At 43.0% G+C, this 23361-nt stretch overlaps 2 protein-coding genes across 6 annotated transcripts in view; one reads left to right on the top strand and one right to left on the bottom strand.

The window, feature by feature from the left end:
* Positions 1 to 5056, bottom strand: part of Fer1l5 (fer-1 like family member 5) — a 61034-nt gene extending 55978 nt beyond the window's left edge. The window contains exons 1-2 of the mRNA XM_042695359.1: positions 4972 to 5056; positions 228 to 280 (exon numbers count right to left, since the gene is read on the bottom strand). Of these exons, the coding sequence (XP_042551293.1) occupies positions 228 to 280; positions 4972 to 5056 (138 nt within the window). The remainder of the gene's footprint in view (positions 1 to 227; positions 281 to 4971) is intronic.
* A 1681-nt stretch (positions 5057 to 6737) lies between these two features.
* Kansl3 (KAT8 regulatory NSL complex subunit 3) overlaps positions 6738 to 23361 on the top strand; it is a 45614-nt gene continuing 28990 nt past the window's right edge. For 2 of the 5 annotated variants that reach the window (XM_042695333.1, XM_042695331.1), the window contains exons 1-3: positions 6738 to 6811; positions 8824 to 9088; positions 12197 to 12367. In XM_042695333.1, the coding sequence (XP_042551267.1) occupies positions 8874 to 9088; positions 12197 to 12367 (386 nt within the window). In that variant the 5' untranslated portion in view covers positions 6738 to 6811; positions 8824 to 8873. Of the gene's footprint in view, positions 6812 to 6925; positions 6949 to 8823; positions 9089 to 11196; positions 11286 to 12196; positions 12368 to 23361 lie in introns of those variants that run through there. The other 3 variants (XM_042695332.1, XM_042695330.1, XM_042695334.1) reach the window with 2 other exon arrangements.

The raw sequence follows: 23361 nt of genomic DNA, 5'->3' as shown, positions 1-23361 counted from the left end.
TATACTGTAGTCTATTCCCAGAGGTGAGGGAGCAGGTCTAAGAATAGCTGTGGAAAGGTGTGGCTTATGCAACTTTTTCAGATTAGGAACAACTCTTAGGCCAAGGTTCCCCAGCCTTGAGAAACGCTGGTGAAGCTCCCATATGCTCCTAGACCTCAGAGCATCTGCCTGATCCCTTGCTGTTGTGGTCATCCCTTCGTCTTCTAGGCCTGTGCTGGTTTGTCTACCTCATTCCAAATGGGGTTATTCCCTTCCGCCATTTGAGTTCTCTTCTTGACATCTGCAAAGACAGCAAAAGCCTGGCATTGGTGCTAGGAAGTATTTAAACATCTGAGTTTGAATGGGGGTCAAAAAGGCAAAAGACTTAGATATTAAGTCCAGATTGGCAGGTGTTATTTTGCATTGACTGTGTCCTTCTCTGGGAATTTCAGTTTTTCTCACTTTTTATCACCCTCTGTGGAAGATAATACTCTGTGTTCCTCTCTCTCTCTCTCTCTCTCTCTCTCTCTCTCTCTCTTGTCAGTTGTGGGGCTTGAATTCTGGGCCTGGGTGCTGTCCCTGAGCTTTTCAGCTCAAGGCTAGCACTCTATCACTTGAGCCACAGCCCCACTCCATTTTTCTGAGTGGTTGATTGGAAATAAAAGTCTCACAGACTTTTCCTGCCCGGGATGGCTTTGAACCTTGATCCTCAGATCTCAGCTTCCTGAGTAGCTAGCATTACAGGCGTGAGCCACAGGCTCCCTGCTTTCATTTTCTTCCTCAGTACTCACAACATCTTGAAGCCAAGTCAGACTGTGTGATCCATTCTGGCCAATGGTGTATAGAAATGATAGTTGCCACTGCTAAACTCCTCATAAGTCTCCATTCTCTTCCTCTCCTCTCCTCATACCCACACACTCATGACCTGCTCACAGGATGACACCAGGTGACTTCTCAGCCACAAACAAGAAAGCAACGGATCCCTAAGCTATTTGGAGGAGCCACACAGATCTTTCAGACCAGAGCAATCCATGCAGAGCTGAATGAGCAAAAGGTCAACTTTTACTGTTAAACTTCTAAGACTTAAGGTGTATTTATAACCAGGGCTAAGCCTTTTATACCTTAAGACACCTTGAAACATCTCTCATAGGTTGAAAGTTCTTCACTCTCTAAAAATCCCCCTACCTAGAAACACATTTAACAGATGACAGTTTCATCCTGCAAAATATTTTCTTTAAAGATTATTCTGTGTGTAGTCTGGGGGTTTGAACTCAGGATCTTGTGTTTGCTGAGCAGGTGCTCTACAACTTGAACTACTCCTTCAAAATAGTGTGTGTGTGTGTGTGTGTGTGTGTGTGTGTGTGTGTGTGTGTGTGTGTGCTGGTACTGGAACTTGAACTCAGGGCTTGGGCACTGTCCCTTAGCTTTATTTCATTCAAGATTGGCACTTGACCCACTGTTTCATTTCCAGAGAGAAGAGTCTCATGGACTTTCCTGCATGGGCTGACTGTGAATCAAGATCCTCAGGTTTCAGCCTTGTGAGGAATTAGGATTATAAGATTATAAGCCACTTACAGCCTGGCTAAGCAAAATAATTTTTAAGTTGCTCATTTGCTTTGAGCTTTTCCAAAGGGAAAGAAAGTGTGTGTGTGTGTGTGTATGTGTGTGTGTGTGTGTGTGTGTGTGTGTGTGTGTGCGCGCGTGCCAGTGGATGCTGGGAATGAGTACAAAGTAGTTTATGGTATAAGAAGATGGGACACATAGGGACAAAAGAAATAAAAAATATATTAAACAGGGGCTCAGTGGTAGAGTGCTTGCCTTGCATGTATGAAGCCCTGGGCTCGTTCCTCAGCACCACATAAGCAAAAAAAGTGAAGTGGTGCTGTGGCTCAAGTGGTAGAGCGCTAGCCTTGAGATGAAGAGCTGAGGGACAGCGCCCAGGCCCAGAGTTCAGGCCCCACAACTGACCAAAAAAAACCCAACATATATATATATATAATATAAAATAGGAAATCAGGGTTGGTAGTTATATCTGTGAATAAACCTAAGATTCTGAGTATTAGGTATTGTTTGTTGTTATTGTTGGTGCCAGTTCTGGGGCTTGAACTCAGGGCTTGGGCACTGTCCCTTAGCTTTATTTCATTCAAGATTGGCACTTGACCACTTGAGCCATAGTTTCACTTCAAGCTTTTTGGTGGTTAATAGGAGATAAGAGTCTCATGGACTTTCCTGCCCAGGCTGACTTTGAATCATGATTTTCAGATCTCTGCCTCCTGAATAGCTAGGATTGCAGGCGTGAGCCACTAGTGCCCAGCGAGGCATTTGTATAAGAAGCATTTTAGAAGAAAGTTGGCACTTATGATGTGATAGCAATGATGACTTGGACCAGAAAGGGAGCTGCAAGTCTCTTGCCTGGCTAATCCTAAGACTGGGCAACTGGGGCAAATGAATACTGAACTCCAATCACACCTACAAAAATCTGCCACCTGAGACATAACTATAGATCACCCTGTGAACTCCATGTCCCATATGTTCAGCCTCAGTGTTGTTCAACAAGCATAGTTTTATAGATCAGGGGAAAAAATTAAAGACATTGTTTTGTTTTGTTTCTATACTGGTATTGGGGCTTGAATTAAGGGCTTGTCTTTTTCACTCACTCATGGCTGGCGCTCTACCACTTGATTCACACATCCAGTTCCAGGAATTGTTTTTTTTTTTTTTGGTCCGGTTGTGGGGCCTGAACTCTGGGCTTGGGCGCTGTCCCTCAGCTCTTCAGCTCAAGGCAAACACTCTACCACTTGAGCCATGGCACCACTTCCGGCTTTTTTTTTTCTGTTTCTGTGGCGCTGACGAATCGAACCCAGGGCCTCAAGCAAGACAAGGCAAGCGCTCTACCACTGAGCCATCTTCCCAGGCCCCCAGGAATTGTTTTATTTTTGTTGTTTTTTTGTGTGTCTGCCAGTACTGGGGCTTGAAGTTGGGGCCTGAGCACCATTCTTGAATTCTTTTGATTAAGGCTAGTGCCCTACCACTTGAGCCACAGCTCCACTTTGGCTTTTTGTGGTTAATTGGAGATTAGAGTCTCTCAGACTTTTACTGCTCAGGCCGGTTTTGAAATTCAATCTTCAGATCTCAGCCTCCTGAGTAACTAATATTACAGACATGAACTACCAGCACCCTGCTTAGGAATTGCCTTCTTTACTCAGACTTCTGTAGGTCTGCTTAGAATAGGATGCCTAGAGTCATCCTGCTCTGTAGGATGCTTAGAGATGACTCTTAGAGTCATAGCAATTACTTTTGAATGAGCTTTATCAGCAACAAAAGCCTTTTTATAAATATAACTATATTTGTCCCTCACAGACATTCCATAAGGTTAATGAGGCAAGGGTTATTACTGTGGTTCAAGTGGTAGACCACCAGCTGTGAGCCAAACCCTAAGTTCAAGTACACACACACACACACACACACACACACACACACACACACACACACACACAGAGTAATTAACATTAGCTGAACATAGAAACAGGAGGATTGATGAATTCCAAACTAGCCTTAGCTACATAATGAGGCCTGTCTCAAGAAAAAAAAAAAAAAGAGTATTTTGGAGCAGTCACTAGTAGAAGTTGTATTCAAGATTGTCTGTATATTAAGTCCTTCTAACAATTTTAGGAAGAAGAGGCCTTACTTTCTTGAACCCTCAGTTTATCACATAGCCCTAGTTCATGGAAGGTCAAGGAATATTTATTCCTGTTCTTTACCCATAATCATTTCCTGGGGTAAAAAATGGAAGGCAGAGAAATCATAAGAACTGACAGTGGGCCAGGTGCTGGTGGCTCACACCTGTAATCCTAGCTATTCAGAAAGCTGAGATCTAAGGATCACCTTTCAAAGCCAGCAGGAAAGTTCGTGAGACTCTTATCTTCAATAAACCACCAGAAAACTGAAAGTGGTGCTGTGGCTCAAGTGGTAAAGCACTAGCCTTGAGGTGAAGAGCTGAGGGACAGCACTCAGGTCCAGAGTTCAAGCCCCATGACGGACAAAAAATAAATAACAAACAAAACAGTGAAAAAGACGTTAAATTTCTTTTTGGTTGGCTTGTTTTTACTGAGCTGGATTGGAACTCAGGGCCTCATACCTTCTAGGACAAGTACTCTACTATTGAACTTTAGTCCTTTATAATTCTTTTTTTTTTTTTTTTTTTATTCCAGTACTGGGGCTTGAACTCCGGGCCTTGCACTCAATAGTGCTTGGCTTTTGTGTTCAAGGCTGTTGTTGTACCACTTTAGCCACACCTGCACTTCCAGCTTTTTTTTTTTTTTTTGGCCAGTCCTGGGGCTTGAACTCTGGGTGTGGGCACTGTCCCTCAGTGTTTTGGCTCAAGGTGAGCACTCTATTACTTAAGCCACAATGCTACTTCTGGGTTTTGGTTTTTGGGTTCTTTTTGCTGGTTAATTAGAGATAAGAGTCTCACAGACTTATCTGCTCGGGCTGGCTTTGAACTGCAATCCTCAAATCTCAGCCTCCTGAGTTGTTAGGATTACAGGCGTGAGCCACCAGTGGTGATAGGTTTTTTTTTTTTTTTGGTCGGTCATGGAGCTTGAACTCTGGGCCTGAGCACTGTCCCTCAGCTCTTCAGCTCAAGGCTAGTGCTCTACCACTTGAGCCACAGCACTACTTCTGGTTTTCTGGTGGTTTATTGGAGATAAGAGTTTCACGGACTTTCCTGCCAGGCTGGCTTTGAACCGTGGTCTTCAGATCTCAGCCTCCTGAGTAGCTAGGATTACAGGCGTGAGCTACCAGCGCCTGGTTTGGTGATAGGTTTTAAAAACAACTTGACACTGTCTAGTTTACCATTTTGTTGTACAAGTAATCTCTGTCAGAGTCAGAGTAGGATGCCAATAAATCTAGTTTTGTTTTTTTGTTCTTTTTTTTACTGCATGCAAGTCACCTCTTGGAGCTCTTCTCTGTCATTGTGCCCCTGGCTCTCACCTCTGAAGGAGACAATCACACAAGGTTTGGGTGTAGGGCTTATGGATGGGACAATCTGGGCTGACTCCACTACAAGTTGAAGCATCTTCCACTTATTTCTTCCTCCTTTCCCTGCAGAACTACAGATTCCTTCTGAAAGCTTTGATCCAAGTCTTCTCCCAGGATTCACCAGGTGAGGAGAGCTTAGCAACAGGAAGGCATGTCACAGAGGTGTATGGTTCTTGGTTCTGGAGAGGAACTCTGGGAGAGGAAGGTGGATAAGAGCACATGTAAAGCCAGTGGCTGGAGGTGACTAGGCCTGCACAAACAAAAAGACCTGGCTGCTTTGACATTTTCTCTTTCTCTTCTTTTTTTCTTTTATTCTTGGTATCCTTTTGATTTCACAATCAGGCATGAGTTATGTTTTCTCTATTTGTACACAGTGAGACCAAAGGAGGATACTCTTAGGGGAGGTACCCAAAGGCACCATGTGCCTCTGATCGTATAAAATAATATTTATTTAAATGAATTCCATGAAATGAGAACAAAGGGTTTTTTTTTTTCTTTTTATTTTCCTGTCTTGATTGTTTATTTCTCTTTGTGGGAGGGTATATAAAGAGCACAGAAATTGAGGGACAAAGGGTGAACAAATGCAACAGTGGTACTCAGTAGACACTATGTTGAAAATAAACTGTACAACTTGTAGGCAGATAAGAGGGAAAACCTGGGAGAGAGCAAGGGAAGGGGTGACATTGTCCAAAAAGAAATGTACTCATGACTTATGAAACAAGAACCCCTCTGTACATCACCTTTAAAATAACAATAAAAAGTTATGTTTTCTCTTTATTCAAGCAAGGTATCTGGCATGAGTCATTGCCAAAGTCATACAATTTAGATAAGAAAATAAAGCAAGGCCATTGGAGGGAAGATATAGAGAAATCAGGACTTTTTCCCCCCTGGCACTGGGGCTTGAACTCAAGGCCTGGAACTCTCACTTGACTCTTTTACTCAAGATGCTTGGCCACTGGAGACACAGCTCCATTTCTGGTTATTTTGTTGATTAATTGGAGATAAGAGCCTCATGAACTTTTCTGCCAGGGGCTGGCTTTCTGAGATCCTCAGATCTCAGCCTCCTGAGTAGCTTGGTTGATGGGCATGAGCCACCAAGTGCCTGGCTTAAAGAGTAAATTCTTGGGGCTGGGAATGTGGCTTTGCGGGAGAGTGTTTTTGCCTAGCATGCATGAAGCCCCAGGTTCGATTCCTCAGTACCACATACACAGAGAAAGCCGGAAGTGACGCTGTGGCTCAAGTGATAGAGACAGCCTTGAGCAAAAGCAGCTCAGGGACAGTGCCCAGGGCCTGAGTTCAAACCCTAGGACTGGCAAAAAAAAGAATACATGCATTCACATGAATGAGTACATTCACTAAAACGGGCGGCTTGAATGCAGGTGATTCTGGACCCTGTTTTCATCACTCTGTCTCTGGGGTAGTGGGACACAGGATGGAAAGCAACTGGGAGGGGTAAGGGAATGGCAAAAAAAATAAAAAAGCAACTGGAATGAGGGCGGCGATGACTGCACTGGGGCTGTCAGAGCCACGCGGCCCGGGCTCCCTCCCCGCCCCACCACCACCACAGCCAATACAGAGGCCGGAAATGACTCCCTGGGCGACCTAGGCGTCCTTCCCGTTCCACTCTCCCCAGGGCGAAATCCACCCCTGGCTTTGCCGCTCGCTGCCCTCGCTTCCCAGGCTGTAATCTGTTTCCGCATTTTACTCGGTACTCGGGGCCCAGACGCAGAGGCGGTAGCGCGCACGCGCGCTGGGGTCCGGCCCGGGCGAGCGCGCGGCGGGCCGACTGCGGGTGAGGCCTGGGTCGGCCTCGGCGGGAGCGGTCGGTGGCGGGTGGCGGCCTCGGCGAGGGCTTCAGCGTTCTCCCGGCATGCGGAGACCGCAGGCCGCGGCCGAGGGCCGGGGTCGGCCGCGCGTGTGGGGCCGGGGGTGCGCGGGGACCGCGTCTGGGCCGCTGGGACTCGGGGCGCGGAGCGGGCCCGGGGGAGCGGGAGGCGGGCGCCGGGCGGCTCCTCCCCGCCGAGAACGCGCGGTGACCGGGGCCGAGTCGTTCCCGGAGCCACCGCCGGGGTCGGTAGACGGCGCGTTAAGCCTGGCGGTTCTGAGGTTTTTGAGGCGCCCTGGCAGCATCCCCCCGCTAGGAGGCCCCTCCTGGGCGGTGGGAGCGGGGCCTTCCCGGGCGTCCTCCGAGCAGGCCTGGCGGGGACGGCCCTCCTTTTCGTGGTTCCCGAATGAAGTAGTTGCAAAACTTTTGTTGAACGTGAATAACCGTGGGGGGCACGGGCGTCCTTGCTGTGAGGCGCACCCCCGCGACACACGGTGCTCTGTTGTTTTGGGGGCGCCCAGGAGCGCCTGGTTCTCGGGGTGTGTGTGTGTGTGTGTGTGTGTGTGTGTGTGTGTGTGTGTGTGTGTGTGTGTGTGTGTGTGTGTGTGTGTGTGTGTGTGTGTGTGTGTGTGTGTGTGTGTGTGTGTGTGTGTGTGTGTGTGTGTGTGTGTGTGTGTACTGTTCTGGTACCAGTCCCAGTGTTGGTGTTGTTGTTGTTTGTCTTGGGACTTGAACTCAGGGCCTGGGGGGCTGTCCCGCTCAGCTTCTTTAGCTCAAGGCTAGAGTTCTACCCTGTGAGCCACAGCCCCACCTCCGGCTTTGGGGTGATTAACTGGAGATGAGTCTCAGTGAACTGGGCCGGTTTCCAATGACCATTTTCCCATCTCAGCCTCCCGCGTAGCTAGAGTTACAAGATGAAACCACCAGCGTCCCGGCTTGGTCACGTTCTTTTCACAGAATGGAAATAAGAGACTTGATTTTTTTTTTTTTTTGAAGAATTCACATCTAAGATTACTGTTGTTTGCCCAGATCCTCTCTACTCAATGTAGGAAATTGTGGTGCCTACCACAAGTTTATTGTCCAAATAGATAGGTCTTTGTGAACTGAGGTGTCTATTCAGCTTCCAGCTACCTGGGTGTGTAGCTTATTTATTTATTTATTTTTTGGGTCTGGTCGTGGGGCCTCAACTCTGGGCCTGGGCGCTGTCCCTCAGCTCTTCAGCTCAAGGCCAACGCTAGCGACAGCGCCACTTCCGGCTTTTTTCTTTTTTCTTATGTGGTCCTGAGGAATCGAACCCAGGGCCTCAGGCATGCAAGGCAAGCGCTCTACCACTGAGCCACCTTCCCAGCCCCAGCTTATTTGTTTATTTTGGGTCCGGTCGTGGGGCCTGAACTCTAGGCCTGGGCGCTGTCCCTCAGCTCTTCAGCTCAAGGCTAGCACTCTACCACTTGAGCCACAGCGCCACTTCCGGCTTTTTTCTTTTTGCTTATGTGGTGTTGAGGAATCGAACCCAGGGCCTCAGGCTTTGCAAGGCAAGCGCTCTACCACGGAGCCACCTTCCCAGCCCAGCTTTTTTATTTTTTGATCGTGGGACTTGAACTCTGGGCCTGGGCGCTGTCCCTCAGCTCTTCAGCTTTTGAGCTACAGTGCCACTTCCGGTTTCCTGGTGGTTTATTGGAGTTGAGTCTCACGGACTTAGCTGCCTACGCTGGCTTTGAACCGGGATTCTCTCAGATCTCAGCCTCCAGAATAGCTAGGATTACAGGGGTGAGCCACCGGCGTTTTGTAGCTTTTGAGTAAGGAAGAATTCATGGTCTCATCCTCTTCAGGGTGGTGGTGTGGGATCTTAGGCACAAGTGCTCCCTATATAGCAGGTACTCATCTATGGCAATGGGTCACCAAAGTAAGCAGATTAAAGAGATTCTAAGTTGGGTGACATTTAGAATATTCAAATTGACACACTTAACTTTTCACTGCAGGTGACTAGCATGCAGATACTCATGCTCTGACCAGCTGCCCCTCTTCTGAAATGGCCCACAGGGGTGGTGAGAGGGACTTCCAGACTTCTGCTCGGCGCATGGGCACCTCATTGCTCTTCCAGCTTTCAGTGCACGAGCGGGAGCTGGACCTCGTTTTTCTGGATCATAGCTATGCCAAGCCATGGAGTGCCCACCCAGATGCCAGTAGTGCCCGCCCCACGCGCATGCTCTTTGTTACACCAAGACGGCAACATGAGAATACCATGTGAGTTTGGGCTTCCTGCCTAAGGGCTGCCTGCTGCTTCAATTGGTCAATAATCAGGTGGTAGGGATTGGAGAGGATTTTCTCTTAGATGATTGGGGGATATCTTATAGGAAGCTTGGCTGTTTCGTTCAGGCATTTCTCTTAAGCAACATAAGCATATCAGACCAAAATGTAGACCTGTACAAGAGATATCTAACAAGAGTTAGAAAAATAAGGTGTGCAAAGGAAAGCAAACAACCCATTCCACTTAAGTTATAGGGCTTGTGTGGAAAGAGGAAAGTAAAGAGAAAGTCTGAAAAATTGAGTTGTGAAAAATTGCCAGGAACCCTGTCAACTTCATTGTTGCATTTGGTTTGCTTGACAGCAGCGAAACAGGCAGAAACAGCCTTCTTAGAGTACTTTACATTTTGCTTTTCCTAAGGTTAGTAGGGAATTCTCCAAACATTGTTTTCCCTCATTCCTTACCTTATTACAGAATAGCTACCATGAGTTATTCTGAACTTTTTTTTTTTTTTTTTTGTCGGATGTAGGGCTTGAACTCTGAGCCTGGGCGCTGTCCCTCAGCTCTTCACCTCAAGGCTAGTGCTCTATCACTTTAGCCACAGCTCCACTTCAGGCTTTTTCTGCTTGTGTGGTGCTGAGGAATCGAACCCAAGGCCTCATGCATTCTAGGCAAGCACTCTACCACTAAGCCACCTTCCCAGCCCTATACTGAACTTTTATAAAATCTAATTATGTTTCAGCCAGCCTACGTTATAGGAAATCAATTTAAAAATTTTTTACTATCTGATAGATGAGATGATATACTTACATTCGGCCTAAGTAATACTGTTTAGCAATTCTTTAGCTCTAAAGCATTGATTTATTCCATTTCAAGGTTTGTTGTTTTTTCTAGTTATTTATTTACTTATTTATTTATTATTTTGATTGGTCTTGGGGCTTGAACTCTGGCCTAGGTGCTGTCCTTCAGCTCTTCAGCTCAAGGCTAGTGCTCTACCACTTGAGCCACAGCGCCACTTCCAGTTTTCTGTGTAGTTTATTTGAGATAAGAGTTTTCATGGACTTTCCTGCCCAGGCTGGCTTTGAACCACAATCCTCAGATCTCAGTCTCCTGAGTAGCCAGGATTACAGGTGTGAGCCACCGGTGCCTGGTGATATTTTCTATTCTTATGATCAATTTGTGTCCTTAATTATAAACTTTTGGAGAAGGGTTTTGTTTTCACTCTCATCTAGTGTTTAATCTTTTATTTTTATTTTTGTTGGTCATGGGGCTTGCTTGGGCACTGTCTCTAAGCTCTACCATTGTGAGTCACAGTGCCACTTCTGGTTTTTTGGTGATTAGCTGGAGATAAGAGTCTCATGAGGACTTTTCTGCCTGGGCTAGCTTTGAACTTTGATCCTCAGATGTTAACCTCCTGAGTAGCTAGTATTATAGGTATGAGCCACTGATGCCTGTCTATATTTTATCTTTTTTCAAGCACAGGTTTGTTTTTTTGTTTTTTGGTTTTTTTTTTGCCGGTTGTGGGGCCTGAACTCTTGGCCTGGGCACTGCCCCTCAACTCTTCAGCTCAAGGCTAGCACTCTACCACTTGAGCCACAGCGCTACTTCTGGCTTTTTCTGCTTATGTGGTACTGAGGAATGGAACCCAAGGCCTCATGCATGCAAGGCAAGCACTCTACCACTGAGTCACCTTACCAGCCCCACAGGTTTGTTTTGTTAGGGACTAGAAGTCTGGTATTTTGCTTCTTTAGATGCTTCCCCATTCCCATTAGTCTCCAGGGGTTAGCTAGAAGAACTATGATGTAATTTTAGCATGTGTAAAACAGTGGTTTTTATTTCATTTCCGTAAGCTTTTTAGATTTTTGGTGTTGTGACTTTAGCATCATTCTGATGCCTCTGGCCTGGAATAAACTCAAGAGTTCCTTAGAGTAGAATTCAAAAATACTTTTTTCTTGTAATGAAAAGCTTCTTGCTGACATTGAAATTTGTATGTCCATTTTCAGTAGAGTTGGTCTGGTACTTAGAAAAGTTTTTCTCAGATAAGCCTTTGTCTTCGTATATTAGCCTTGCACGTAGAAATTTGGCATATTGTAGTAACTCTTTTTAGGTCATTGTGGCGGAATCTGGTGGAAGGCTATAAGTGGGAGATAGAAGTTGGCAGAGGCTACCTCATGTAGCTATTTGATTCTAAGAATGGTAAGAAGTCATTGAAATGAATTATATATTTTTGAAAGATCACTTTGAATTTTCAAAAATAGATTATAATAGTATTGTCTAAATGCTAGCCCTTTGTCTGGCCCAGAGAAAATAAAAGATAATGCCCACCATTATGTACATATTTCTTTGCTTAATTTCATATTGATGTAATTATTCTAATCACTGAGAATGTGTGCAATAAAAACATTGAGTTCCAGAAGTTAGTACGTTTAATAAACTACCACAGACCAGTGTGACTGACAAAGTATGTCAAGTGAAGAAATGATCTGTGAGTGGGGAAGAAACCTCATGCCCCTTGAATTTCATTAACGTCAATTTTTAGATTCACTTTTCCATTTATATTCGTTTGTTTTAGTATCTGTACAAAATGAGTTAGTTAAATAACTAAGGTGTCTGCATGCCAAGTGTACTGTCTTAGACAACTACAGACTTTATAAGCATAGAATTAACTACCAGTTCATTTGCTAGCAGAAAGGGAAGTTTTTATGAATAATTTAAGTTTTTATGAATAATTTAAAACTCTAGACAGTATTATCCAGCAGAAATCTCTGCAGTAGTAAGAAATGTTCTACTCCTGTGATATCCCTTTTGTAGGCAGGTGCTACATATATCTGCTGAGTACTTGAAATGTGATCAGTGTGATGAACAACTAATTTTTCATTCTGGTTGATTTTGTTAATTTAAAGCCAGTCATTAGCATATGGCTTACATTTGCCTTTTTAAATAGCTGTGTCACTTTTTGTATGGTCTTAAAATGACTCTGTGTTCCTATAGCACATACCAAAAAGTGCAGAGGTCTAGGCAAGTTTGGGAAAGATGAAAATGATTGTTAGACAGTTGTATTGTGTGAAGTATGGGTGGCCTGGTCCTATTTCCTCACCTGTTTACAGTGAATCAGACATCCCAATAGATGTGGAGACCGTCACGTCAACTCCTATGCCACTCTATGACAATCAGAAGGCACGCAGTGTGATGAACGAGTGTGAAAGGCATGTCATCTTTGCCAGGACGGATGCAGATGCCCCTCCCCCACCAGAAGACTGGGAGGAGCATGTTAACAGGTAGGCGTGTGGGTCCCTGTAGGGTTAATGGTCACCCTTGTCATTATTTTGTATCATCATTTTCATTGAAACACATTAATTAGGAGTTTATTTGATTTTTGGCACCTAAGTCAGAATGTTCTCACTCTGCATTTTAACTCTTCAGCTCATTCTGCCATGAGCTTCTTGAGAGTAGGGCTTGCATTTCAGCTGTCTCACTGTCACTGCTACTAGAATACTGTCTGCCACACAGAAGGCATATTATGTTCATTGAGAGCAGATGCATTCTTGATTATCTATAGCCCCAGCTACATGGAAGATTGAGGCAAGAGCATCACTTGAGCTCAGAAATTAGGAACCAGCTTAGGTAATATAGTGAGACTTCATCTCAGAAAAAAAAGGAAATAGAGGTAGGCCAGAGGATGCAGTAGTTCAGTGAGATACATGATGCCCTGGATTGTATTCCCAGCATCACAAGACAAACTAAAAAGCCCCACACAGTTTACTTTCTGAGATTAATAGCACATGTTTGAAATGTGAATGAAATCTTCTTGGGAAGATGGAGCAGGAGAATTGCCAAGTTCTAGGTCAGCCTGGGATATATAAGATCCTATTTCCCACCGCTTCCCCCCCCAAATGTTTATGGAATAAATAAATGAATTAAATGTGATACATATGATTAGTTTTGATGTTTGCACAATATAGGAGTCATCCTTACTACAAAAAGAATGAAAAGTATGTTTGTAAAAATTGCATTATTCTGGTTTGTGACCAGGATAATGAAAATGTTTTGGAATCACATAAAAAGTTAACATTTTAATAGCTTTAAAAATATATATATATTTTTTGCCCATGTAATTGTAACCCCTCTGTATGGTATTCTCACAATAAAAAAAGAAAAAAAAAGAAGAAAAAAATAGCTTTTTGCCGGGTGCTGGTGGCTCACATCTATAATCCTAGCTACTCAGGAGACAGATCTTAGGATCGAAGTTCAAAGCCAGCCCAGGCAGGAAAGTCCATGAGACTTATCTCCAATTAACCACCCAAAAACCAGATGTGGCACTGTGGCTCAAAGTGATAGAGTGTTAGCCTTAAGCAGAAAAGCTCAGGGACAGCACTCACACCTGAATTCAAGCCCCATGATCTACCCAAAAAAAAAGAAGAAAAAAAATTTTTTTCCAGTCACCAGTGTTTGATGCTTGTAATCTTAGCTACTCAGGAAGCTGAGGTCTGAGGGATTGTAGTTCAGAGCCAACCCAAGCAGGAAAGTCCATGAGACTTTATCTCTAGTTAACCACCAAAGAGCCAGAAGAAGAGCTATGGCTCAAGTGGTAGAGCGCTAGCCTTGAGCAAAAAAGCTCAGGGACAATGCCCCAGGACCAACACACACAAACACACACACACACACACACACACACATTTTCAAGCCAACCATTGGTGACTCTTGCCTATGACCCTAGCTACTCTGGAGAGTCCTTGTAATTCTTATCTCTAACCACCAAAAAGCTGGAAGTGGAGTTGTGGTTTAAGTAGAGCACTAGCCTTGAGTGATAAGCTAATGAATAGCACCTAGGCCCCGAGTTCAAGCTCCAGTATTAGTGTACCTGTGTGGGCATGCAGCTTCTCCCCCACCCCCTACCCCCTCCCCACTTGTCAAGAAGTTGGTTGGAGTGTTTAATTGAAATTAAAGTAATATCTTAAGAGGAATGCTTCTGATAAAGAGGAAAATTGTTGTGAATGAAAGTCTGGAATATTGTCAGGATCAAGGAGTTCAGAAAAAGTGTTTATCCCCATTGTTATAGTCAACAATAAACTATACAAAGATAGTAATAACAAAGAGCTACTACTTACTGAGTGCCAGACATTCCTCCAAGTGCTTCATATGCATTATCTTTTTTAAATCTTCCCAAGGACTCTTGGGGATCTATCCCTTTTTAATCTGTTTCACAAGATGAAGCAGCCCAGAGATAGAAAACCTTAAAAAAACTGTGGGGCAGGGATTTGTCCATCTGGCTCCAGAGTAGAGTGTCCTTGACTGCCAAACCCTCTGCAGTAAGAGTTAGGCACAGCTCACATCTTTAATCCTGGTTATCAGGAAAGTGAGCTCCGCGGATCACAGTTCAAAGCCAGCCTGGGTAGAAAGTCTGTGAGACTTTTCTCTAGCAGAAAGCTAGAAGTGGAATTGTGGCTCAAGTAGTAGAGCACTAGCCTTGAGCAAAAAATCTAAAGAGACAGCACCCTGGTCCTGAGCTCAAGCCCCAGCTTCCCCTCACCCCCTCAAAAAGAGACCCATGGGTGGCCCAGGTTCCTTCTGTCTCTGTCTCCCAAGTGCTGAGGGAAATGGCATGTACTACCTTCATACCTGGCTCACAGTTTCTTAATTTTATCTTTTTTTTGGGGGGGGGGGGAGGGTCCGGTTGTGGGGCCTGAACTCGGCCTGGGTGCTGTCCCTCAGCTCTTCAGCTCTTCAGCTCAAGGCTAGTGCTCTACCACTTGAGCCACAGTGCCACTTCAGCTTTTTTTTTTCTTGCTTATGTGGTGCTGAGGAATCGAACCCAGGGCCTCAGGCATGCAAGGCAAGCACTCTACCACTGAGCCACCTTCCCAGCCCAATTTATTTTATCTTTTAAGGCTGACCTTAAGTTTGCTCTGTTGAACAGGCGATCCTTCAGCTTGTGATCCTTCTACCATAGCCTCCCAAGTGCTGGGATTATAAATGCATACTACCATGCCTTCTGCAAGGCAGAAGTGACACTGGGATATCCTGCCAGTAGGAACATCTTGAGAAGCCATTCTATTCCAGAAGTGATTGGGTAGAGTCCAAGGAGACAAGATTTTTTTTTTTTTGGTCCGGTTGTGGGGCCTGAACTCTGGGCTTGGGTGCTGTCCCTCAGCTCTTCAGCTCAAGGCTAGTGCTCTACCACTTGAGCCACAACGCCACTTCCGGCTTTTTTCTTTTTGTTTATGTGGTGCTGAGGAATCAAACCCAGGGCCTCAGGCATGCAAGGCAAGTGCTCTACCACTGAGCCACCTTCCCAGCTTATTTTAGACAAGATAGGCACACTAAATAGGCCAGGGTACCACTTCACCTGACCTGTAGAGAGAAACATTGTAAAAATCTTTGGCTTGTTTTTCTTCATTCTCTGTGTGGACCTTCATGATGTTATGACATTACCACAGATGGATATGATTTTTTTTTCTAAAATAAAATTTATTTCAGAATTTGTGTATGTGATGAGATTTAGAGGTTAATAAACTACTTTATTCAGGTCACTTGCGCATAACAGATGTCATCAGCTGATTTCATCTTCAGAGGTCACCATTTATAACCTGTCTCTGAATTTGTAGCCTGTTTGGAGTTTGCAGATCTGCTTCTCTGATTATTGCCCTTCTTACCCTTGACTTGATTGTTAAGTTGTTGCTTCCTTTGTTTTTGTATAAAGCCATGAAAGAATTACAGTTTTCTACATTGAGAACTCCATGAACTATAGGACAGCTCCCTACAAACTAGATTTTTGTTCCCAGAAAGCATACTGATTGCCTTTTATCTATAGAGTCAGAAACTTTTTTTTTTTAATTAGAGCTCCTCTTTTCCAGTTTAAAAAAAAAAAAGCCTTTAGATAATAGGTTCATGCCTATAATTTTAGCTACTCAGGAGGCTGAGATCTCAGGATTATGGTTCGAAGCTATCCTGGCAGAAAAGTTCCTGAGACTTTTTTTGGGGGGTCCGGTCGTGGGGCCTGAACTCTGGGCCTGGGTGCTGTCCCTCAGCTCTTCAGCTCAAGGCTAGCGCTCTACCACTTGAGCCACCGCGCCACTTCCGGCTTTTTTCTTTTTCTTGCTTATGTGGTGCTGAGGAATTGAACTCAGGGCCTCAGGCATGCAAGGCAAGTATTCTACCACTGAGCCACCTTCCTAGCCCCCTGAGACTCTTATCTCTAATTAACCAGCAAAAACTGAAGAGAGGATGTGGTTCAAGTAGAAGAGTGTCAACCTTGAGCAGAAAAGCTAAGTGACAGCACAAAGCCCTTAGTTCAAGTCTCAGTACTGACACAAAAAGAAAAAATCCTCACCATTACCAGTTTTCTGTAGCTGATACTTTATTAAATTAGTTTAAATTTCTCTGCTTGATTTACTTTAGATCGAGGGTTCTCAAACTGATCCATGGGCCTAATGTGGCCCATTGCTTGTTTTTTGTTTTGTGTGTGTGTGTGTGTGTGTGTGTGTGTGTGTGTGTGTGTGTGTGTGTGTGTGTGTGTGTGTGTGTGTGTGTGTGTGTGTGTGTGTGTGTGTGTGTTTTGCTGGTCATGGGACCTGAACTCTGGGCCTGGGTGCTGTCCCCCAGCTCTTCAGCTCAAGGCTAGCACTCTACCACTTAAGCACAGTGCCACTTCCCGCATTTTCTGCATATATGGTGCTGAGGAATCGAACCCAGGGCCTCATGCATGCAAGGCAAACACTCTACCACTTAGCCACCTTCCCAGCCTTGTTTTTTGTTTTTTAAATAGCTCATGAGCCAATAATGTTTTTTGTTTTTAAATGGTTAGAAACAGATGAAGAGAAGAATAGTATTCTATGATACATGAAATTCACACGTCAGGATTTATATTAAATAGTTCATTGGAATACAGCCAAATTCATCCAATAAGTATTACCTGTGGCACTTTTCCACTAAAACCCCAGTTAAATAGTTGTGTCAGGGAATATATGTCCAAAATATATGTCCAAATACAGTAAATGTATTTACTGTCCAGTCTCTTATGGAAGAACTTAGCTGGCTGCATCTGAGTCATGTTCTTAGTCTGTGTGCCATAATCATATGACTTGGAGATCTTTTAAATTATATTTTTTTGACATAGTAATATGCTCCTGAAGATGTTGGTCCAGCTTTTTTCTCTTTAGATGTTTGGCCCATGGCAAGTTTCACCAGATGCTCAGCTTTTGAAAGATTTTTAACACATGATACTTTTCAGCACTTGCTTAGATGGATTTTGAGACATTTCTCACATTTTAATGAAAGAATCTAGTGTTGAAAAGTAGGCTGTCTTAGAAATCAGAACTTCTGGATTCTAGAAAAAAAATATCCACTCTCCTTTTTAAATTTTCCCTAATTATTTCAGAAATGGTACTACATATCTGTGGAGAAATCTTAGGTTGGAGTTTGAAATTTTGAGTTTAAGATCTTTGAGATGCTTTTTCTCCCTTCCCTATTCTTTTTCCTTTTCCCGTTCCTTTTTTTTTTTAAGAAAACAGGGGGCTGGGAAGGTGGCTCAGTGGTAGAGCACTTGCCTTGCATGCTCGAGGCCTTGGGTTCGATTCCTCAGCACCACATAAGAAAAAAGCCGGAAGTGGCACTGTAGCTCAAGTGGTAGAGCACTAGCCTTGAGCTGAAGAGCTGAGGGACAGCGCCCAGGCCCAGAGTTCAGGCCCCATGACCGGACCCAAAAAAAAAAATTAAAAAGAAAACTTAGCAGTGCTTTATTGAGTAAGCAGGCAAGCAGAAGCCCATAGACAGAGTTGGGTGATCAAAAGGAGAGACACCTTTCCTTCCTTTTTGAAACGTAATTTTTGTCAAGTTTCTCTAATGTTCAGTTTAAAAATAATTCTATAGACATTTTACTGTTGACTTAGTCTCACTTGAAACAGGGAAATAATGATTTTTTTTTTTTTTAACTATCAAGTTTGTCTAGCATGGTGGTACATTTCTGTAATCCAAGCACCTGGGAGGCTGGCAGGACAATCGAGTTTGACATTACCAGGACCCTCTCACCAAAAAGGGGAAGGCAGGAAGGAAGAACAGACGGTGTTTTTCTATGACAATGTAGTGTTTTGCCTACTTTGAATAGGATGAGCCGCAGGTCACTATATCATTTGGAGTTGGTCAGAGCATGGGAGACAATAGATTTCTGATCTCATCTTAGAAATGAAAGGAATTTTTGTCACTCAGGAAAATTGAATAGGTTTACATGGAGTGAGGAAGAGCCAGTTGACTCACCAGTTCCCATCAGCTATTTGACTGTTTAGACTTGTATTTAAAATTCTGTCTCCTGTTTTTAAATTTTGCCTTAATTATATCTTTCCCATGCTCTTTATCTTAATCTTGGGTTAGATCACTTTTTCTGCCCACTTAATTTTATAGCCTCCCACGAAGCTGACAAAATAAAGAGAACATGTTTCAATTCTTAGGATCACTTTGTTATATATCAGTAACAATCCTAAGAACTTTTTCTAGGATTTTAGACTGAGCATTGTGGTTTTAAAATTTTAATTTCTGCTCTCATTAGTGTATGGTAGTAATTTTTAAATGTCTTTTAGCTTAAATTATTTTTAGCTTCCCCTTGTGTTCACATCATTTTTCTTGTTCTCATCATTTTGTGTTTCAGTAAATATAGAGCAAGAAAAACAAAGAGAAAACATCATCTTGTACACTGAAGAGTGGGAGAAGTTTGGATATACTCTTAGTGCTTCATAAATTGTACCTTTTCTTCTGTTTTTCTTTCCTTGGCATTTCTGAACTATGAACTCAGGGCCTTGTACTCATTCAACTTGATTTCTTGGTGGGCACTCTGCTACCTTAGCAATGCCTCTAGCCCAGCCTTTTCTGTTTTTTGTTTTTTTTTTTGGCAGGGGGAGGGGGACTCTAGCAGACTTTTCTACCCTGGCTGGCCTTTAGCTGTGATCCTAAGGATCCTGGCCTCCTGAGCAGTTAGGATTGCAAGTGTGAGCCACCAGTGTCCAGCTTCATTTTCTGTTCTGGAAGCTGAAATTTTCAATGTAAGTAAGTTTTGAGAAAGCTCTAGAAATTGTTGGACAAAACAAAATTCCTTACTGAAACCAGTTGATGATAAATTATTACCGGAAAGTAAGGTAGAGGGAAGAGAGGAAAAACAGCTCAAAGATGTTGGCAGTAAAGATTACAGTATAGTACCATTTTAATGATGCTGTGGATTCTTTGATAGATTATTTTCACAGAACTTGAAATTCTGAAATTTTAATCATATAATCTTTACTCTTTCTATTTGACTTTGAGAAAGACTACAATATAGTACCATTTTAATGATGCTATGGTTCCTTTGATACATTATTTTCACAGAACTGGAAATTCTGAAATTTTAATCAGATAGTCTTTACTTTTTCTATTTTACTTTGAGATATTTGTTCTGCAGAGGTACTTGCACAAACTTATAAATGTATATATGTGAATGGAGGAAGAATGGAAAGGTGATCACTACAATTCAATGAAGACTCAACCGCCAGGCACTGGTGGCGCATGCCTGTCTTACAACTCTGGAGGCTAGTTCTAAGGAACTCATGATTCAAAGCCAGCCCAGGCAGGAAAGTCTGTGAGATTATTATCTTCAATTAACCATCCTCCCCCCCCCCAAAAAAAAACAAAAAAAAACCAGAAGTGAACTATGGCTCAAGTGGTAAAACACTAGCCTTGAGTGAAAAAGATAAGGGACAGTATCAAGTCCCTTGTAGTTCAAGTGCCAGTACTGGCACAAAAACAGAGAAAAAGAAAAAGGGAGGGAGAGAGAAAAAGGAAGAGGAGGAGAGAGGGGGTGGGGGAGAGGGACAGTGGAAGAGAGACTTAACCTAAATAGGATAGGACATTGGAGGTCTATTAATGTGGAGGTAGATACTTGTGTCTCCAGAGAGGTTTTCCTATACTATTTGTGAGCATTCTCTCTCTCCTGTTATCTCCATCCAATCCTCAATCCTACCCAAGAAGCAGTATACATAAAAAGCATGCTATTCATGTTAGTATGCAATAATATGAAGGAAAATGGGATTGTAAACCAGTGGTCTGGAACTTCTGGTCTCACAAGCCTCTGAAGTAGTCTGAATCCAGCGTAAAGTTGAAGCTTTCACTTTCCACTTTCCAAATCGAGTCTTTTGAATTTTGATTTTTATTTGTACTGGTTCTTGAGGGCTTGGATTGAGTGCCTGGACACTGTCTTTGAACTGCTTTGCTCAAGGCTAGCTCTACCACTTGAGCCATAGATCTATGTCCAGCTTTTTTGGGTAGTTAATTGGAGATAACAGTCTTCTTACAGGCTTTTCCTGCCCAGACTGACTTCAAGATGCGGTCCTCAGATCTCAGTCTCCTGAATTGCTAGGATTACAGCCATGTGCCAGTGGTGCCTGGCTAAACTAGTCTTTTAATATTAAACCACAATAAAAATGGACTGGATCCTGATGAAGTAATGGGAATTAAACCAGGAAAACTAAAGCACAAGAAGCCTAGGATTGCTTCTAGCATCCACAAGTGATTATAAAAGGCAAAGTAGCTTTGGAGGTTCAGGAAGGATTTAGCTATAGCAAGCTCTGATGATGCATGGAAAGGCACTGCCAAAGAGGTTACCTGGTTCTATCTCTGCAGTCATGGATTTTAGTTGTTATCCTTACCAGTGGTCATGCTGACCCGTATATTTGATAATGTCAGGGTTATCTGGTCCATATATATTTTATATACAGGAGACTCAGGGCACACAACCAGCCCTTATAGATCTGGGTAAAGTCCTGGTTCCTAGTTTAGGATTCTCTTAAGACTGTGTAACTGGTAAGTTGTAAAATGAGAGATGTCTTAGGTAGAGATTCTATTTTAGGGAGAAAATGAGGCCACTGTCTGGTCATGGAGGTACATGCCTGTAATCTCAGCTACTCTGAAAGCAGGAGGATTGTATTCCAAGACTAGCTCAGGCAAAAGTACAAAGTGCTTATTTCAAAACCAAACTTAAAAAGTAAAAAACTGAGACATTGTTCAAGTAGAAGAGTGCTTGCCTCGCTAGCATTAGACCTGGATGAGATAAACAGAAAGAATATGGAGGATCTATTAATTTATTATATCCTCATAGCACAGTGGTATTAAACTTTAAGTTTTTACTTACTTGGTAGGTAATTGGGGGGAGGGCGGGGTTACTAGAGAGTTTGAACTCAAGGCCTTGGGCTTGTTAAGGTAGGCACTTTACCACTAGTCCTTTTTGCTTTAGTTGCTTTTTGAATAGGATCTTGAATTTATGCCTGGGCCTACCTAGACAGACCTCTGTCCTCCTAGCTATACTTGCAATACAGCTGGAATGACAGGTGTGTATCATTAGGTCCAAGTTTTACTGATGAATATGGGGGTCTTGAGAACATTTGCATTGGCTGGCCTTGAACCCAGATCCTGAGGAGCTAGGATTACAGGTGTGAGGTGAGATGCTATACCTACCTTTTTTTTCCTTTAATACAGTCTCATTAAATAGCCAGATTAGCTTCAAATTCAGGATCCTCCTGCTTTAGCCTTCCAAGTGATGCAGTGACCAAGCAGGCATCTGGCTGTGATCTACCTTTGTATGTTGTTTGTCCGTTGAGTATTTTTTTTTTATTGTTATTACTGAGGAGTTGTACAAAGGGGTCAGGTTATAAGCACAGTGGTTCTTGGTCAGTGTCACCCCTTTTTTCTCCCCCATTTTTCCTATCCTATCTCTATCCACAAGTTACATAGTTTAATTTTTATATAGTATCTATTGAATATAATGGACTACACTTGCTTACTCCTCCTCCATTCCTATGCCATCCTTTACCCCCTCAAAAAACATGTTTCTATTTCCTAGTATTCATTTTGATAAACAGTACCTTATAGTTTTTCAGAAGATGTATGCCTTTGAATTCTTCCCCTAAGTATACCCTCCCTTAGTTTGTTTGCGTATAAATGTATTGAGCCTTGTATATGTTATCATATATAAGTTGTGTTTTAGATCTAGCTTCCACATTTGTTTCATCTTTTTTTTGATAATTTTTCTAGCATTTAAAAGCACTGTCAATTATTTTTCCACTGTTTTGACTTTGTTTATGATACTTCTTTAATAGAGGTTTGAAAAAAAAATTTTTTTTGGGGGGGGGGTCTGGTCATGGGGCCTGAACTCTAGGCCTGGGTGCTGTCCCTCAGCTCTTCAGCTCAAGGCTAGCGCTCTACCACTTGAGCCACTTCCGGCTTTTTTTCTTTTTGCTTATGTGGTGCTGAGGAATCGAACCCAGGGCCTCAGGCATGCAAGGCAAGCACTCTACCACTGAGCCACCTTCCCAGCCCTAGAGGTTTGAAATTTTATGCAGTTATATTTTTCTCTTTTTACTTCTAAGTTTGGGGTAATCCTTAGTCTTATTCAAAGACAGACAGGTAGAAGTAGGTAGGTAGGTAAGTAAATAATCACTGTTTTTCCCCTAGAACTTTGATAGCTTTATTTTTTAATGTTTAGCTTTTTGCTAAACATTTGAAATTTATTTTGATGTAAAAAGAGATGTATAGGAATTTGAATTTATTTATTTGTTTTTGTCGGTCATGGGGCTTGAACTCTAGGTCTGGATACTGTCTCTCAGTTCTTCAGAGTGCTCTACCACTTGAGCCACAGCACCACTTACAGGTTTCTGGTGGTTATCGGAGATAAGAGCCTCACACAGTCCTCGGATCTCAGCCTCCTAAGTAGCTAGATTTATAGGCGTGAGCTACTGGTGCCCGGGCAGAATTTAGATTTTCTACTGGTTGTCTCTACTTAATAACTTTATCCCTATGGATATGAAATGCTACCTTGATCTATCTCACTTGTGTCCACTCTCCACTTCAATTTTCAAAAGTTATTACCAGTTTCTTTTTATTTATTTTTTAATGGCAGAGAAAGTTGGTAAACAAATAGAGTTTCTTATTTTGTTATCTTGTCTCAAAAAAAAAATGTAGATGAAACTGTATATAATGACACATGCCTGTAATCCCAGCTACTCAGGAGGCAAAGGCAGGAGGATTTAAGCCTACACACAGTTAACAAGGCCCTGTCTCAAAAACACAATACAAGCAGAAGGGTAGAAGGTCTGGCTAAGTGACAGAGTAAGTGCTTGCTTAGTATGTGCAAGACCCTGGATTCAATCCTCAGTACTATAGGAAAAGTAAAGATATTTGCTGATCCTTTCTGCCTTGGTATAAAATATAAAACTTAAGAATTTCAACCTCAGCATGGTGGTGTATGGTGTAGTCACAG

The sequence above is a fragment of the Dipodomys spectabilis genome, unplaced genomic scaffold (assembly GCF_019054845.1).
Source record: "Dipodomys spectabilis isolate Male_0828 unplaced genomic scaffold, ASM1905484v1 ptg000187l, whole genome shotgun sequence".
Lineage (NCBI taxonomy): Eukaryota > Metazoa > Chordata > Mammalia > Rodentia > Heteromyidae > Dipodomys > Dipodomys spectabilis.
This window is presented reverse-complemented; position numbering and strand designations above follow the sequence as displayed.